The 17783-nt window shown below is 38.8% G+C and overlaps 1 protein-coding gene across 2 annotated transcripts in view; it reads left to right on the forward strand.

Annotated features, from left to right (window-relative positions):
- Positions 1 to 246: 246 nt before the first annotated feature.
- The window catches only part of Polr2J (DNA-directed RNA polymerase II subunit RPB11), a 34860-nt gene continuing 17323 nt past the window's right edge, over positions 247 to 17783 (forward strand). Inside the window, exons 1-3 of one of the 2 annotated variants that reach the window (XM_067152159.2) lie at positions 247 to 358; positions 548 to 629; positions 15204 to 15293. In XM_067152159.2, the coding sequence (XP_067008260.1) occupies positions 577 to 629; positions 15204 to 15293 (143 nt within the window). In that variant the 5' untranslated portion in view covers positions 247 to 358; positions 548 to 576. The other variant, XM_067152160.2, reaches the window with a different exon arrangement.

A 17783-nucleotide genomic window follows, 5' to 3' on the forward strand; every position in this document is an offset into this window, starting at 1 on the left:
ACCTATGTAAGAATCTCTACACCTATTTAAGATAAATCAGCAATCAAGGTCAATACTTTCATGGAAGGGTATTCATTTCTACCGCTCAAGTTAGCGCAGCGTAGATCTAATTGACCGTGACGATTTGCATCACTGATCGTGAACGAGCGTTGCCTACGTTATAGTATCTAGTAGGCTTTGGAACGAGCCATACATATTCTTTGGAACAGTTTTGGTTGCTCTTTGGATTTGGTTTGTATCTCTTTGGTTTGGATTTTGGATCAGCTACTCATTCTCTTTGGGATCAGCTCATCAGCTGTGTTTGTATTATAGTGTGTTGTTCGTGGTTCGTCCCATCTCTTTGGTTCGTCCTGACAGTGTAAGTGAAGTTTAGTTCGTTATTTTCTAATAATTTGGGCTGTTGTGGTATTTATTTACTGTTTGAAACAAATAATTTAGTATAAGTCTAACTCTGGGGTATTTGATTTACGAGTAAGTTGTTCACTGACAATAGTAAAGCTTCTATTTGTCTGTATTATTTCACCTAACCTAACATTTTATGTTCCAGTTTGTTGAACGTGAGCTCAACAATCCAAAATGAATGCACCTCCAACCTTTGAATCGTTTCTTCTCTACGAAGGTGAAAAGAAGTAAGCCCGGTTTACTTTTTATTTTAAAGAAAATTAATAATAGTTTTATTGCAGCCAAATGGCCATGTAAGTAAGTACATTAATTCTAACATTTCCACATAGGTCTCATTGTTCTGAACAGAATTTAGTCAATGATTTTCCTCTATTAGGACATGTTAAGACGTGGTATCTATCACATTCACGATCGCACAATTTACACATGCATCCGAATTCAGGTTCATGAAATGTTTTGGTTTTGCAAAGCTTAAAGTGAAAGCCATGAACAGCCAATCTAATTACAATATGTCTAATTCGTAGTTCGCTTCCATCCATCCCCGCGTTGTCATAGCATCTGTTGCATAGAAATCTAACCAAATGTCTTCTCTTTTCTGCTTCAGTTCCGTAAGTAGTCGATCGTAATTTGTCGTGGATGGTAGTGACATCTTGAAGCGTAGCTTTTCGATCAGGAAAGATTCCCTTGTCAGAACATACACAAGTCGAGATAGTGTATACTTCGAAAGCCCCAGAGCTCTCTTTAAGTATGCGGCTTTGACTTTCTCTATTCGCCGTAGACTATTAATATTTAGGTATTCCCAGACGAGTTGTAGACCATAGGTGATTATAGGCACAACTTTAATATTGAAGAGTTGTATCGCTGCTTTACTGACATCTTACATAAATCTTTGATTTCATTCACTGCTTTAAATGCCAAGATAGTCCTATTCTCTATGTGTTTTGTGAAAACATCACCTCTGGTTTGGAATATGACTCCCAGGTATTTGAAGTGACTAACCCTTGTTAGTTCTTTACCATTGTAATGGACTCTGTCAGTCACTGCTGGTCTTCCACCTTTTCTGAAAATCATGTGGACAGTCTTTTGGTCATTTATGCTGAGATCAATTTCATGTGCCCATGCTGCCAGAAGATCAAAGGACTCTTGCAGGTCCTCCAGCCGTTCTGCAGCGAGAACCATATCATCTGCATATACATACAACTTTACACCATCCTTGATGCATCACGTCACATCCGAAGTGATTATTGAGAACAGAAGATGACTTAGAGGATCTCCTTGTAGTACACCATTGGTCTGTGCTATTGCATCTGATATTGATATGTTATCCTGTATAAATACTGTATTGTTGGAGAGAATGTCTTTGATTATGACCGTCAGGTAGTGACTCTTACCAATTAATTGTTCCAACTTTGTCAGGAGTATGTTCCTATTGAGCATATCGAAAGCTTTAGAGAAGTCAACAAAGATTGCGTGGAGCTTTCCACCTGGTACTGTTAGTGCTTCCTCGATATCTTGTTTTAAACACTCCACCGCTTGCAGGGTAGATCTACCTCTTCTGAAACCAAACTGTTGCTCTGGTATATATTGATCCACAAGTGTTGTTAGCCTGTCAGTGAGAATTTTGGTCATTACCTTAAAAAGAGTGCATTCGAGTGCGATACCTCTGTACGAGTCTGGATCTCCCATGTCCCCTTTGCCCTTGTATACCATTTTGATGTAGGATCTCCTCCAGCTATCTGGTATTCTACCTCTCCGAAGACATTCGTTCATCAAATAAGACCATGTTTCTTTCAAAATTGGAGTCACCGTTTTTAAATGTTCGTAGTAAATCTGATCAGGTCCACAAGCCTTTCCATTTCCCATGCTGTGTATAGCGTTCTCGATATTCATTACAGTTATAGGCAAAAACTCAGTTACATCTTCTAATTGTGTCTGTAGCGGTCGAGTATCTTTAACCTGAAGCACTTGACACATATGTTTTTCCCAGGTTTCTATTGGTATGTCCCTAGGGAATTTTGGTTTTCTTGGGTTCAGTATTTTATAAGGATGTCATTCAGCAACTTCTATCTTCTTTATATCTAGCATTTCTTGGTACTCTTTCTTCTTTTGTTTTATTAGCTGCTTATAGAGCCTGCGAGAGAGTGTGTATATTTCAAGGTTTTCTGGAGACGGAGAATTCAAGGTAATGTGTAATTTATTCAGCGTTTCTTTCCTAGCAGCATAGCTAGTGTTTAAAAACATGTATTCCAATATACCAGTCAAGAAAACTTTAAAGATCATCAAGGATAATTTTCTAAAACACAGAAAATTAAGCATACAAGAAATAGAAGAATTTTTAAATATTTTAGAATTTGTAACTTCCAACAACTATTTCACTTTTAATGGGAAAATTTATAAGCAGGATAGTCTTCCTATGGGCTCCCCGGCTTCAGGAATAATGGCAGAAATTTATTTAGACCACTTGGAAAATTCCAAAATTCTTAACAAAATTAAAGGTATCGTATTCTGGACACGCTTTGTTGATGATACATTTACTTTAATAGATCACAACGTCTCCAACGGTGATATCGTTCTTGAACAGTTGAATGCAGTTGATCCATGGATCAAGTTTACTTCCGAAGCGGAAGTCAATAATTCATTAAACTTCTTAGATGTCACTATTAACAATAGCTCCAACAAATTCTCTTATACCATATTTAGGAAGCCCACCCAAACTATTAATACTATTCGACAAGACTCAACGCATCCGGAATCTCAAAAAAGAGCAACATTTTATAGTTTAATCCACAGAGCTTTTCACGTCCCTTTATCAAATGCTAATCGTAAAAAAGAACTTGAATTTATCCGCTTAATAGCGAGTAAAAATGGTTTTAGCAGGCATTTCATTGACAGGATAATCAATAAAGTTACTAACAAATCCAGTTCAACTTTACTTAGAGAAACAAAAAGAAAAACAGACAAATATGCCACTTTCACTTATAGAAATAGTAAGATTTATGATATCACCAACACCCTCAAGAAACATAAGATCAACATTGCTTTTAAAACAGTCAACAATAATACTAATCTTTTTTACAACCAACATAAAATTAACAACACTACGAATAAATATAATAGGTCAGGCGTTTATAAGTTAAAGTGTAACCAATGTTCCGCGAGCTACATTGGGCAAACCGGAAGAGGCTTTTCAGTTAGATATAAGGAACATATCAATGCCGCTAAACATAGAAGGTACTCCGCCATGAGTACTCACATGACAGAATCCAATCATTCCTTCACTTCCATAGAACAGGACTTAAAAATTCTTTATTTTCATAATAAAAGCACTTTACTCAATGTTTTAGAAAACATCTATATTAATATAGATCATAAATGCAATCCTTTTCACAATTTAAATGAAATTTCCGAAACTGCGAACGTAATTTTTGAGGCATTGCTCAATAGTTCTTACTTTAACAAATCCAATAACAAGCTTCCATGTGACGGCTTCCCGCCTACTGATCCTAACCTTCCCCTAATTTCCCCTCATGGCGGCTCCCTTCACACACGACCTCCATAGTTCGCTCTCAGTCAACCACAGGCTTCCACACTGAACTAGTCGCTGTCAGACAGGCGAGAACGTAAGTAATCAGATGTGCCGCACTTCTCATTTTCATTACTTTACATCTCAAGACACAAAAACTTGCCTATTTTAACACTAACAACAGCTATCTCTCTTATTCTAGGGCCCTCTACTGCACATTCCACATTACGTCATCACGTTCAAATTTTCCACCTAACTTCTCAACAGGAAATGCCAATACTACACCAATAAGACGGCTTTAACATATGCTCGCTGTATTTCTTATACATCGTTATTATCCTATTGGAATGAACATTGTGCAATTCATTATCAAGCCTTCACGACATAACAGAATATTATATATTAACACATCACACAAAAAAGAAGAATTTTAACGCAAGTTTTTACTGTATCATCCCATGTGGACAATTTTAATTTTAATGTCAACGATATTCTTAAGTGCTGTGCTCAGAACAGTTCTGAATTCTTCACCATTTTAAATGACATATTCGGTTACCCGAATTATTTTAATGTGTTACTTTGTCCTTGTCCTTGTAGCTTTTTCTCAGAAGTTTTTATGGCTGATGATGTCTACAAGGTAGACGAAACATGTCCCGATATAATTAAAAATCATGTAAATATTTAGTTAATAAAGAATCTTAGTATTGTAAAAGTGGAACATTTGACCTAACCTTCAACGTATACTCACGACAATACGGGCTTTATAATGAAGTTTATTTTATGTAATAGCAGTCTGAGTCGAACCAGGGCTTTGCTTTCCGTTTGTATGGATCTGTATACTGTATAGCCTCCTGCATCTGGCGGTCTAATTCTAGAACAGCTTCGTCCAACATACCGTCCCTGATCAGTTCCTGTACTATTTCAAAATTTGCTTCTTGTATTTTGGCAGAGTCAAGTGTCCTTGTGGGGTAGAGTGCTAGCATTTTCTTTTTTCCATCTTGCAATAAAAGATTAAAGTTTGTTACTACTGGCAAATGTTTTCTAATAGCAATAGGGATGTTTTGCAAGTTCGTAAATACAAGATCTATTGTACTCCTCCCGTTATATGCTACGTATGTAAACTGATTTCGCTGGTTGATTAATTTTAAGCCTTCTTCTTCCAAATATTCCATCACACACGTAGTTTTAAAGAAAATTAGGTTGGGGTAAAACTCCAGCCCTGGAGACAAGATTTTTCTAACGTTATAAGTGGAAATTAATGAAATCTTACTTGGAATGCGTCTCAGAGGAGAGATGTGTTCATAGCGATGCCCTGGAACCCACCATTCCACCCCAAGAACTACATTTACTTTTATAACCTAATGAAGAGTATTGCCACTGCCTTCGTAATGTCCAGGCCGTACTGTACCTCTGATGACGTCACGCTTTGGGGGGGACTTGAAGGCGATACGCATATGCTCCGCTTGAATAACACACTCGTTTAAATTACTTAAAGAACTGTTAACACGTTATAAAACCAAAACCTATCCTCAAATATTTGTTACTTCTGACATACAATGCATATCCTTCCCCGTAACGTTCTATTTCTCGCATATATACGTTCGTTTGTGTGAGTACAGCCTAACACTTTGAGACATATTCTTGCGATTTTATCCATTTTCTGGTCAACTAGAACATTCACATCATACACACTGACAGAAAACATACAGCCAGTTACGATTACTTTTTATTTATTACAAATATAAATTATTTCTGTACCTCACTGTTTCCACTCCATGAACATTGCAGCTTTCCTGGACCTCTTGCAGGAAGTTACACCAGTATGGAGTAGGTCTGCTCTCTTTGAAGCACTTTGTTGAATACACAAGTCGGTGTGAATTTTGGAAAAGTTATTAAAAAATATATTCACCCAAATATATATAGGCCTACACTGTCCGGCCAGATCTTCCAATTTTTTTCCGCAGTCACAAATGACTAGGGAATCTGCCAACTTCATTGACTCCAAAGCCAAGGATTTTGTGACACACTTAGGATTGTCTGAATTTAGAAATAGCATCTTATGTATCTGACACTAACACACAAAATACTTTGTACACCTCAATTCCAAGTTCTATTGACATGTCTGATGGATACTTTAAGCCCCCTCGATTTGGGAAATTCAGATATCTTACTTCTGGAGGATTCATAAATAGGATCTGAATCTGTCAGAAGATAAGATTTACGTAAATCACACTGCTGTTTGATACTCACAAATTATTATTATTATTATTATTTGCTATTTGCTTCTCGTCGCACCGACACAGGTAGGTCTGTTAATAAACAAACATAAAAGATATTCGGCAATGGGAGAACATATGGTTGAAATGAATCATAAATTTACAGACATTTCCAATGACATGAAATTATTACATTCGACCAAAAAGGGAAAACTAATGAATGTTTTGGAAAATTTAGAAATTTACCTTACACAAAAATGTAATTCTGAATCAAGTTTAAATGAGAAAAGTACAGAAGATAACCCACTGTTTAGGCTAGCATATAATCATTTAAGGAACAAAAAGAAGAAGAAAAGAAGAAAAACTTGAAGATCATAAATTTGTATAGTGTTTCTCATTCAGTTCAACCAAAATTGTATGTATTGATCATTTTTATAATATTTTGTAAGTTCTCTTTACTCTTTGACATGATGTATTGGGACACAATACTCCTTCAAATTGTAAAACAAAAGATTGTGTCATTATGTTATTCTTTGATCTAAACACTGATGAAGGGAATGGTTGAGATTTCCCGAAACATGTATGGTTTAATAAATAATGTTTCTTTCATTTAATGAGTGTATTGATCAAGGCGGATTTAAATAAACTATTATAAATAGTTATATTGTACAGGTAGGTCTTACGGCGACAATGGGACAGGAAAAGTCTAGGTATGGCAAGCGGCCGTGGCCTTAAGGTACAGCCCCAACATTTGGCTGACGTGAAAATGGGAAACCACGGAAAACCATCTTCAGGGCTGCCGACAGTGGGGTTCGAACCCACTGTCTCCCGAATACTGGATACTGGCCGCACTTAAGCGACTGCAGCTATCGAGCTCGGCGATTCTCATAAATATGACTTGCATTTTCAAATACACCGAATTCAGATAAGCCGTAGGTCTGATTACATGTTACCCATGTTTATGACATAATAAAAAAATTTAACTCATCATCTTGACGGGACACTCTTATTTCTCTCAGGATGTGATTTTCAGGAAAGTGCTTGATACACACAACTCTGTTGTGATTAACTATTAAATTCTCCCTGGGAATAGCCTTCTTCCATAACTTAACTAGTTCATCAGAAGGAAACACAAATACCGGAGTGTACTCTCCTCGTTTATAATTGGCTTTGCAGCCAGGCACACAGCAACTCCTAGGCGTGTTGATTTCCCTCACTGATCATCTTAATTCAAGTATATACAATTCGTGGTTAATAATAAAACACAGAATGCACTGACTCAATTAATTTTACACTATAAATATAACTCTACACAAATAAACTACAAAATTAAAACACTGACGATCTTCTTAACCTATAGCTTCACATAAATACACGCTCACACTAAGTTTTCTTCACTAATTAACGACTTTCCACTTAATAATGCAGTCGATAACGACTCATTCTAACATATCTGAGTAAACATGCGGCCATCGGTAAAAATTTCAATAAAACTGCGAAAATCTATGTTTAACTGTACTAACTCATGTGCTAAACTTCCCCCCTAACGATCAGCTGATTGCTTTCCCGCGCTCGTTACAGTACGGCTTGGACATCACGAAAGCAGTGGTATTGCATGCCATTTTCATTGCTGAAGTAGCTACTTGCATTCCTATTGGCCAACGTAAAGTGACGCGTGATCTCATTCCCGTCAATTATGATAATCAGAATCTGTTACCAACCCCAGCACAATAAAAGTGCCCCTTTGCTTGTCCCTATATCACAGGTATAGTCCAGATCCTATACTTACCGGCCATACGGCAAGAACCAGTCCAGACCAGTGGTCTTGTCCAGATCCTATCCTAACTGTCCGCACGGCAAGAACCAGTCCAGGCCAGTCATGTTTCCACACACAACTAGAGGCCTAAGGCCGCTTTTGTCTTCTAACTTGGGAGCGCTTACGCCCCCACACCCCTTTTGCTTGTCTCTATATCACTGGTCTTGTTCAGGTCCTATCCTAACCATCCACACAGCAAGAACCAGTCCAGACCAGCGGTATAACAATAATCACCACCACCTATTGAAGCTCCACTCACTCATTAGTTCCTAGGTAGAGAGGTTGGCAGCATTGAGCACCACTTGACAACATTCTTCCCGAGAAGGCCGCGGGCGTCTAAACAAACGACAGTCGTTCCGCGTGTGTGAAAGTCTTGTCTCAAGGGCTAAAGTACTATACGCGAACCTTTTCTTGATACCTGAGCTCCCTAGTGCTGAATCGGTAGACCTCGGTTATATTCGAGATTCGTATCAGCAACCTTTGAAACACAAACTATGAACCAGTTATGCATCACCGTGAGACATCTGGCGTACATTTTACGTACTAGTACTGTTGTTGTTTACAGAGCAAAGCCAATCTATAGAATTCATGCTAGGAACAAGATTCGCATCGAGAAATGTTATATAATGTGTGTGAGAGACAGTTGTTGGCTTCAGATAATAAAAGTTTAGAAAATTCATATCGATCGATCATATTATCGATTCAGTTCAGATTTAATTTCCATTCAGTTGGCAGTATAACTGGAACCAGGAGAGCTCCTTCGTTACTCTTCACCCCATAAAACCTGGTATCAGGGAAAGGTTTGCGTATAATATTCATTTAGGTTGGTCTGTGACAACTTATTGCAGCGCGTTGTAAGGTCAGAGGCAGTTCAGTGATGGTTTGCTTCACAGGCAATGATCAAGGTGATACTGTGACCTCTGAATAGTCTTGATCTGTATCCTATTGAAAATATCTGGTGTCTAATGAAAAGGACTCTGCAGGGGCGCTGTCATCGTCTGAGATCAAAGTATGAGCTTTGGACGATGGTGCTCTACTTTTGGGAAGAACTGGTCCGTGCACAGTTGACTTGGAATGTTTCGCAGAGAACTTTGCTCCACGTCTTCTGAAGACTCTTATTACCATGTCTGATTTATGTATGTTTCTGGTTTTTCTTATTTGTAAATACTGACATTAAGTCTCGAGGCAAATTTTTCTTTTCTTTTGTGCTTAGTCCTTAGACGCAAGAACAAAATTCCGGGAATGAGTAAAAATTACTCGTAATGATACAGTCCGTATATTATAACGTCCACATCTCCCCTAGCAATGAGGAATCATTACAGTGAAATTCACTAGGAGGATTTGAACGTATACCAGCTCCCAATTTCCACACTGTCTGTTCAATCCTATGCCTTGTTCAGAGAGGATAATTACATAATTGTACTTCCTCTTAAGATGGAAATCACCACCACCATCTACTCACACTGCTAACATGACTCCTCAAATCAGTTCGTTTTTCTGGCATATTCCCATTTTATTTTATTTTTTCATTTGTAGAGACTGAAGTTAGTCTCGGGGCACATTTTTACTTTCTTTCTTAAGTTCTCGAGCCAAGAGCCAAAACTTGAAGGAAATTGCTGAGTAACCTCGTAATATATAATTACTTTTTATTCCTGACACTACTGTAAAGGTTCAGGTGCAAACTGCTGTTGGAACATTGCCAAAACTGTTACCAAAAGTAGCCACTGGACCATTGTCACTCGTGTATCATACCGAGATGGTATTTTATCCACCTGTCGAGAATGATATGGTGCATTATCCAGCACTATCACAGATGCAGGAGGCAAATTAGGGAGCACAGATGTTTTGAACCATTTCTCAAAATTATCGGAATTCATTTGGCCATGGTAATCACCTTCAGTACTTCTGGCTTCAAATATTAATTGTGCTTCTCTAATTAACCCTTTCTCAGATCCAACACTTGCAATGATTAGCCGTTTCGAAGAGCATCCCCATGCTGTAACACCCACAACATCTTTTTCTCTCTGCCAGCATTTTCCAGTTGTTATATTATTATCAATCCAGGACTCGTCCAAGTAAAACACTTCCTTGCCTTCTTCCCTAGCATGTTTAATTTGGACGAGGAATCGTGCTCGCCAATCAACGATGTCTGCCCGCTCTAGCAATAAAACACGTTTGTTTTGGACCTTCTTCCACACAAAACCCATATCTTTTTAACACTTTTCGGAGCGACGTTGGGCTCCACTTCCACTTAATTTCTTTCTCCAGCACAGGGATCAGTTTCTTCAGAGTAGGCACCACTTTTTGGATGGTATAGAAGATTTCGATGGTGTCCCTTATCACTCGTTTTTCGCGATTGTCCTGTTCTATCTTCCCTTGTGTTCTCTTCCTGCGAGGAAGAGGAGAACATCATATAACACTTGCTCATGGCAACCTACTACTATCCATAATGATATTGGTTTGAACAGATTAGGTAGACTGTTTAGACGGACCTACCTCTTTTTACCAGGTGTGGGTGGAGATTTGCCGGGGTGAGAGGCAGTAAATGCCTTAATCCTATGAATAGTGGCCACGGATTTCCCCGTATACGCGGCAGCACGTTGGATAGACTTGCTTAGGGGGAAGAGCAGCTCTTTGTTTTTTCTCCATACCACAGCACTCTGTGACGTGGGCTATAATTTTCCGTCCCTCGCTGTGTATAGCCCTGGATGGTTGTTTCCATTTAGGAGTACCAGGTGGTTCCTGTGATGTACTAGGCTTATTTTCCCCACTAATGTTCCTTCTAACCTAATATATGGTGGCTTTGTTATATAAACAACACCAATCATGGATGACATCATGAGAACAGCAAAAGCAGCATATGGAGGAAGAGAAATGAACACGATGTTATTTGCAGATGATATTGTGATTTGGGGAGAAGACGACAGGAAGGTTCAAGAACAGTTGAATGTGGTGAATGGGAAGATTGAAGAATGTGGATTGAAAATAAGTGTAGAGAAGAGTAAAACTCTTGTTATGACTAGAGGGGAGAAAGAAGGGAAAGGTCAGATTAGACTTGCAGACAAGCACCTGGAAGTAGTGGAAACGTTTAAATACCTGGGGAGTGAATTAATGGAGAATGCTCAACTGGATGCTGAGATTAGTAAAAGGATTCAAGCTGGAAGTTGTTTATATCATAGTGTAAGAAATATGTTATGGGACAAAGCTGTGCCAATGGAAGCAAAGGATACTATGTACAAGATGTATTACGTACCCATAACAACTTACGGAGCAGAAACTTGGACAATGACAAAGAAGGATTATAGTCGAATACAGGCAGCCGAAATGAAATTCTTGAGGAGTATGATACAGAAGAGTAGAAGAGACAAAATAAGGAATGAGAAAATCCGGGAAGAAATTGGAGTGGAAAAAATGAATGATAGAATAGAGAAGAGCCGACTAAGATGGTTTGGGCACATAAAGCGAATGAGCGACGAAAGAATGCCAAAAAAGGTGATGGAAATGCAAATCCAAGGAAGGAGAGGCCGTGGACGACCGCGATTGAGATGGAAGGATACCATCCAACGCAGCATTATAGAAAGAAACCTGGACTGGGACACAGTGTTGGAGGAGGAGTGGTGGAAAGACCGAAGAAAGTGGAGAGGAACCATATTTGCCCCTACCCGGCTACAGCTGGATAAAGGGAAATGATGATGAGTACGTAAAGTGTATGCCAGATGTCGCATGGCGATGCATAATCGAGTCATAGTTTGTGTTCAAAGGTTGCCAATATGAATCTCGAAGATTGCCGAGATTGACCGATTCAGCACTAGGGTGAAAATCTATCGCTAAAAAGTGTGCAGATAGTATGTAAAGATTGTTTGTTACATGGATAATGTCCAGATAGAGGAGGTGACTGATGCTAAAGAAGTATTAAAAATGACATATGATAACAATGATATTTACAATAAGATACAAAAGTTGAAAACTAGAAAAGCGACTGGAATTGATAAGATTTCTGGGGATATACTAAGGACAATGGGTTGCGATATAGTACCATATCTGAAATACTTATTTGATTATTGTTTGCATGAAGGAGCTATAGTAGCCCCTGTGTATAAAGGAAAGTGTGATAGGCATAAAGCTGAAAATTACAGGCCAGTAAGCTTGACATGCATTGCATGTAAACTTGGGAAGGCATTCTTTCTGATTATATTAGACATGTTTGCGAAATTAATAACTGGTTCGATAGAAGGCAGTTCAGGTTTAGGAAAGGTTATTCCACTGAACTTGTAGTAGTCCAGCAAGATATAGCAGATATCTTGGATTCAGGAGGTCAAATGGACTGTATCGCGATTGACCTGTCTAAAGCATTTGATAGGGTGGATAATGGGTGTCTACTGGCAAAAATGAGTGCAATTGTACTAGACGAAAAAGTGACTGATAGGGTTGCTATATTTCTAGAAAATTGATCTCAGAGAATTAGTATAGGCAAAGCTTTATCTGACCTTGTAATAATTAAGTGGGGTATTCCTCAAGGCAAAAAAGATTACTTCAGGCTTCAGAAATTAAGTTCCTAAGAGGCATGCTTCGAAAGACTAGAAAAGACAATGTAAGGAATAGCGAACAAGCTGGAATAAATCATTCCCTGAAGGAGACCATAACTGGGACAAGTTTGCAATGGTTTTGTCACGTCAAACGTATGATAGAAACAAGAATTGCAAAACAATGGTTGCATACTGATTACTGGAGAGAGACCTGTTGGAGGACCTAGGAGGAGATGGATGGACCAAGTGAGTACCTCGGTGTTAATATAAGGGGAAATCACATAAATGGGATTGTAAATAAAGGGTACAGATCTCAGCACATGTTTATAAGGGTGTTTAGGGGTTGTACTAAGGATGTAAAGGAGAGGGCATATAAGTCTCTGGTAAGACCCCATCTAGAGTATGGTTCCAGTGTATGGGACCCTCAACAAGATTACTTGATTCAAGGAATCAACTGGGATGAAGTCTTCAAGGAGCAGTGGTACATGAACAGACTAAAATGGAGAGCACTCGTAAACCACAGCAGGGAAACTGGAGTGGAAACTTGATTATGATGATGATGATGATGATGATGATTCCTCAAGGCAGTGTTATTGGACCTTTATGTTTTCTTAGATATATATAAATGATATGAGTAAAGAAGTGGAATCGGAGATAAGGCTTTTTGCAGATGATGTTATTCTGTATAGAGTAATAAATAAGTTACAAGATTGCAAGCTACTGCAAAATGACCTCGATAATGTTGTGAGATGGACAGCACGCAATGGTATGGTGATAAACAGGGTTAAAAGTCAGGTTGTAAGTTTCACAAATAGGAAAAGTCCTCTCAGTTTGAATTACTGCATTGATAGGGTGAAAGTTCCTTATGGAGATCATTGTAAGTACCTAGGTTTTAATATAAGGAAAGATCTTCATTGGAGTAATCACATAAATGGGATTGAAAATGAAGGGTTCAGATCTCTGCACATGGTTATGAGGTTATTTAGGGGTTGTGGTAAGGATGTAAAGGAGAGGGTATATAAGTCTCTGGTAAGACCCCAATTAGAGTGTGGTTCCAGTGTATGGGACCCTCAACAGGATTACTTGATTCAAGAACTGGAAAAAATCCAAAGAAAAGCAGCTCAATTTGGTCTGGGTGATTTCCGTCAAAAGAGTAACATAACAAAAATGTTGCAAAGTTTGGGCTGGGAAGATTTGGGAGAAAGAAGACTAGCTGCTCGACTTAGTGGTATGTCAAGAGTATTACAAAAATGTTCATTACCGGGCGAGTTGGCCGTGCATGTAGAGGCGCGCGGCTGTGAGCTTGCATCCGGGAGATAGTAGGTTCGAATCCCACTATCGGCAGCCCTGAAAATGGTTTTCCGTGGTTTCCCATTTTCACACCAGGTAAATGCTGGGGCTGTACCTTAATTAAGGCCACGGCCGCTTCCTTCCAACTCCTAGGCCTTTCCTATCCCATCGTCGCCATAAGACCTATCTGTGTTGGTGCGACGTAAAGCCCATAGCAAAAAAAAAAAGTTCATTAAGACCACATTTTCAATACAATACAAGTTTTTGTAGTTACGATTTACATAATATTATAAAGTTTTATCAGTTGTAAATGGTATGTTCCAAGCTGTCAACAGATGGCGTGGAGTGACATTAGTAGACGAATAAGTTTGAGTGGTGTCTTTAAAAGTAAGAAAGATCACAACGTGAAGATAAAGTTGGAATTCTCGGGGACAAGTTGGGACAAATATTCATTTATAGAATGGGGAGTTAGGGATTGGAATAACTTACCAAGGGAGATGTTCAATAAATATCCAATTTCTTTGAAATTGTTTAAGAAAATACAACAGATAGAGCATCTGGCACCTGGGCGACTGCCCTAAATGCAGATCAATATTGATTGATTGATTGATTGATTGATTGATTGATTGATTGATTGATTGATTGATTGATTGATTGATTGATTGATTGAAATGAAAATGCATTTATCATAGTACTGTGGAAAAAATTTGCAGGAACCAAAGAAACTGAGGCAGGTCAGGTCAGTCATAACAGTTTTGTTGATGGTCTTTCACAACAACAGTGTTGTGCTCCATGAATTCCTACCTGAGGGTCAATCAGTGAACCACTGGTATGCCTCAAAATCTTGAAATATTTGGGAGAAAATGTCAGGAGAAAAAGACAGGACTTGTGGAGAAACCACTACTGGTGCCCCCGCCATGACAACATACCAGTTCGCACCTTGCCATTTATTTCTGATTTTTTTTTATGAACACAAAGACAGTTGTGGTTCCCAATCCAATCTGTCACCTGACTTAGCCCCAGCAAACATTTTTCTATTCCCAAATTGATATTCACCCTAAAAGGACACTGATTTTAATCACTTAAAGAGGTACTGAAATCACAGGCAGAATGGCACATAATGTCCTAAATTGCCTACCAGAACTGCTTCTATATGTGGAAACTGTATTGGGAGCTTTGTAGTAATAGAGAAGGGATATACAAAGCTAACTAAGTTGCAGGTAAGCTGCAGTTAATTTTGAAGTTCAGCTATTCTTTGAACAGGCCTCGTAAAGGAAACCACCTTGAATTCAGTTCATTGAGTTTTAGGGGAATGGCTAGAAAGATAATGTCCGATTGTGGAAAGATAAGGTTATGATGACTTTAGCAATACAGAGAAAATGTATTTGCTTAGTTTTATATTTGAAAATCGTTCTTGTTTTTCATTTTAGGATTATCAAGGAAGTGGACACGAAAGTAACAAATGCCTGCATTTTCACCATCAACAAAGAAGATCATACGTTGGGAAATATGATCAGAAAGTGAGTATTATTAATATTATTAACACTAGAGATAATCTGGTGATTTGATAGATGCTATACATTAATGATCATTAACAGCCTATTCAATCGTATGATGTGGCCTTCTGATGCCTGTGAGCAAGATAATTACGAAATAGTTCTTTCCAGACAATAGGTCTTGGGCAATTCTTTGCTAATATACTCTAGTAGTTCTCTGTAAGTTAGACATATTTGAAAATTTATCCTCCAAAACAAAAGAGAGTAAGCACAGTAAGGACAAAATGTTATATTTCTTTTGAGATGTAACTCAAAATCCCAAAGATTTTTTTCAGTTTCATCAGTTTAGGATATTTGTATCTGTATTACATATTGCTGTAGTGGTATCGGAGATGCAGTTCGGCCCCACGGTGTAGGGGGCAATGTGTCCGCCTGTCATCTGGCGGCCCCGGGTTTGATTCCCGGCTGGGTCAGGGGTCTTTAATTATAAATTATTAATATCCCTGGTGTGGGGACTGGGTGTTTGTGTCGTCCTTAACGTTTCTTTCCTCACATTCAACACTCTTCACTTCCTCCATTCCAATTACACGCAGGTTCATATTGCATGGTGTAAGTAGGGGCATTTTTTTAAAACAAAAACAAAAAAAACATGGGAGATGCACTTTAAATTGCATAAGGAATTCAGCCAGTTCATTGTCTCTTCACTTGCTGCATGAAGCTCTTGGTATCCCCTCTGGAAGCTGTGAAGTGGACATGCCACCACATGTTGGACTTCTGCACTCTGTCATCACAGTTTCACTGAGGGTTGGAAATTTTTCTCTTCTTGTGGAGCCAGAAGTTGCTTCTTTTGCGACCAGTCTGGAACCTGTTCAGTAAAGCCCAGCTTCTTGGCAAGTGTCCTACAAGATGTCAGAGATCAACCTAGCTGGTCAGGGTTTGATGCTGGCCACTCTTCCCACCAGTTTCATCCAGCTGTACTGGGATTAAACCAGAGTCTTCCTCAGTTGCCATGAATGATGTCAAGATCTCCCTTTTTTTTCTGTGGGTTGATGTCCTGATGAATCTAAGAATTAATTTGCAGTACATTTTAAACATTCCTTCTTCAGTACAATTAGCCTTCGAAGATTGGGATGGATGTTGGTTGATATTGGGAGCCATTTAAGCGGCGTGGATTTGAGAGTGCCAGATACTGCCCTCATAGTATCATTCAGCTAAACATCAGCTTTCCGTGCATGTGTGCTGTTGATCCATACAGGACTGCAATATTCTGAGACTGGGTAGACTAGGGCAAGAGCTGGTGTTTGGAGGACAGTAGCAGTTACTTCCTAAATTGCCACTGAGTTTGTGAAGGATGTTGTTGTATGTTCTAACCTTTGCTGCTCTTCTGAAGAGGTATGTCAAAGGGGATCCGACACAATACTCACTATTTTGGATGATCGCAGTACTGTAACTCAGTGTTCTCCCCAGAAATTTTTGTCAGCCGGGTGGCACGAATGGGTGGCCAGGCAGGGAATACTACGTAAAACTTCAATATAAAAAGAATTTCACTTCGTTTCACTCAGGGCGTTAACAAAAATATCAGGCAGGTAAACATTAACTGCAAAATTGAACTATTTTAGTGTTATTATCATGAACAAGACATAACAGAGTATTTTGAACTTCTAGTGTTCTATTGCTCCTTCCAAATCATGTAACAGCGGACTTAGACCTACCACTCGGTTGCTGTGGACATGTGGACTGCCATACGTGTTTGTGACGTCATGCGGAATAGAGGGCTCGCATGCGAATCCACACTAATCCAGGCGCCCATTTGCGACTACGTAGTGGTCAAGCTAAACATTTGATCTCCGATGCAATTCATGCAATTATGCTAATAATTATTATTTATAATTTAAATTATCAGTTTTACAGTATTTACATGTTAATTTCGAGCACACAGTGACTCAAATATGTACCTATTAGTATTATGAAATTAGCACATATCTAGGTTATATTAGCCGGGCGGTCTCTACGCCCATTAGAAAGGTCCTAGGGAGAACACTGTGTAACTGTTGACCTCTGAAATGAATTTTCAGAATGTAATAATTGTCTAGATGAAAGGTACTTACCTCTGTTTTATTTGCATTGGATTTCAATCACCAGGTGTTGAAGTGTCTATCCAGTTTTAGGACATCTTGTGCAAGAGTGGCTTCAGCAGTTTCAAAGTCTGCAGACTGAGCTGTCGGGGCTATTTCATCAGTCATCAGCAGGGAATGGAATTCTGTGTGAATACATATCTATTTAGAAAACCCTTCCGATTTACCCAGAAACTTTCCGTTTTTTAACTCGTCTTCTGGTTTTCCGATTTAATTTCACTTCTTCCTATTTTCGAACAATATAACCTCCAGTACGGTCAATACTCTTCCCCTAGGATAAATTCTTATATGCTTGTGTAATTTACGCAACCTATTTTCACTATCAAAGGGTAGGAAGAGTCCATCTATTCAATACCTTTAGAATGTACAGTACCGGGCG

This window comes from Anabrus simplex, chromosome 8 (assembly GCF_040414725.1).
Source record: "Anabrus simplex isolate iqAnaSimp1 chromosome 8, ASM4041472v1, whole genome shotgun sequence".
Taxonomy (NCBI): domain Eukaryota; kingdom Metazoa; phylum Arthropoda; class Insecta; order Orthoptera; family Tettigoniidae; genus Anabrus; species Anabrus simplex.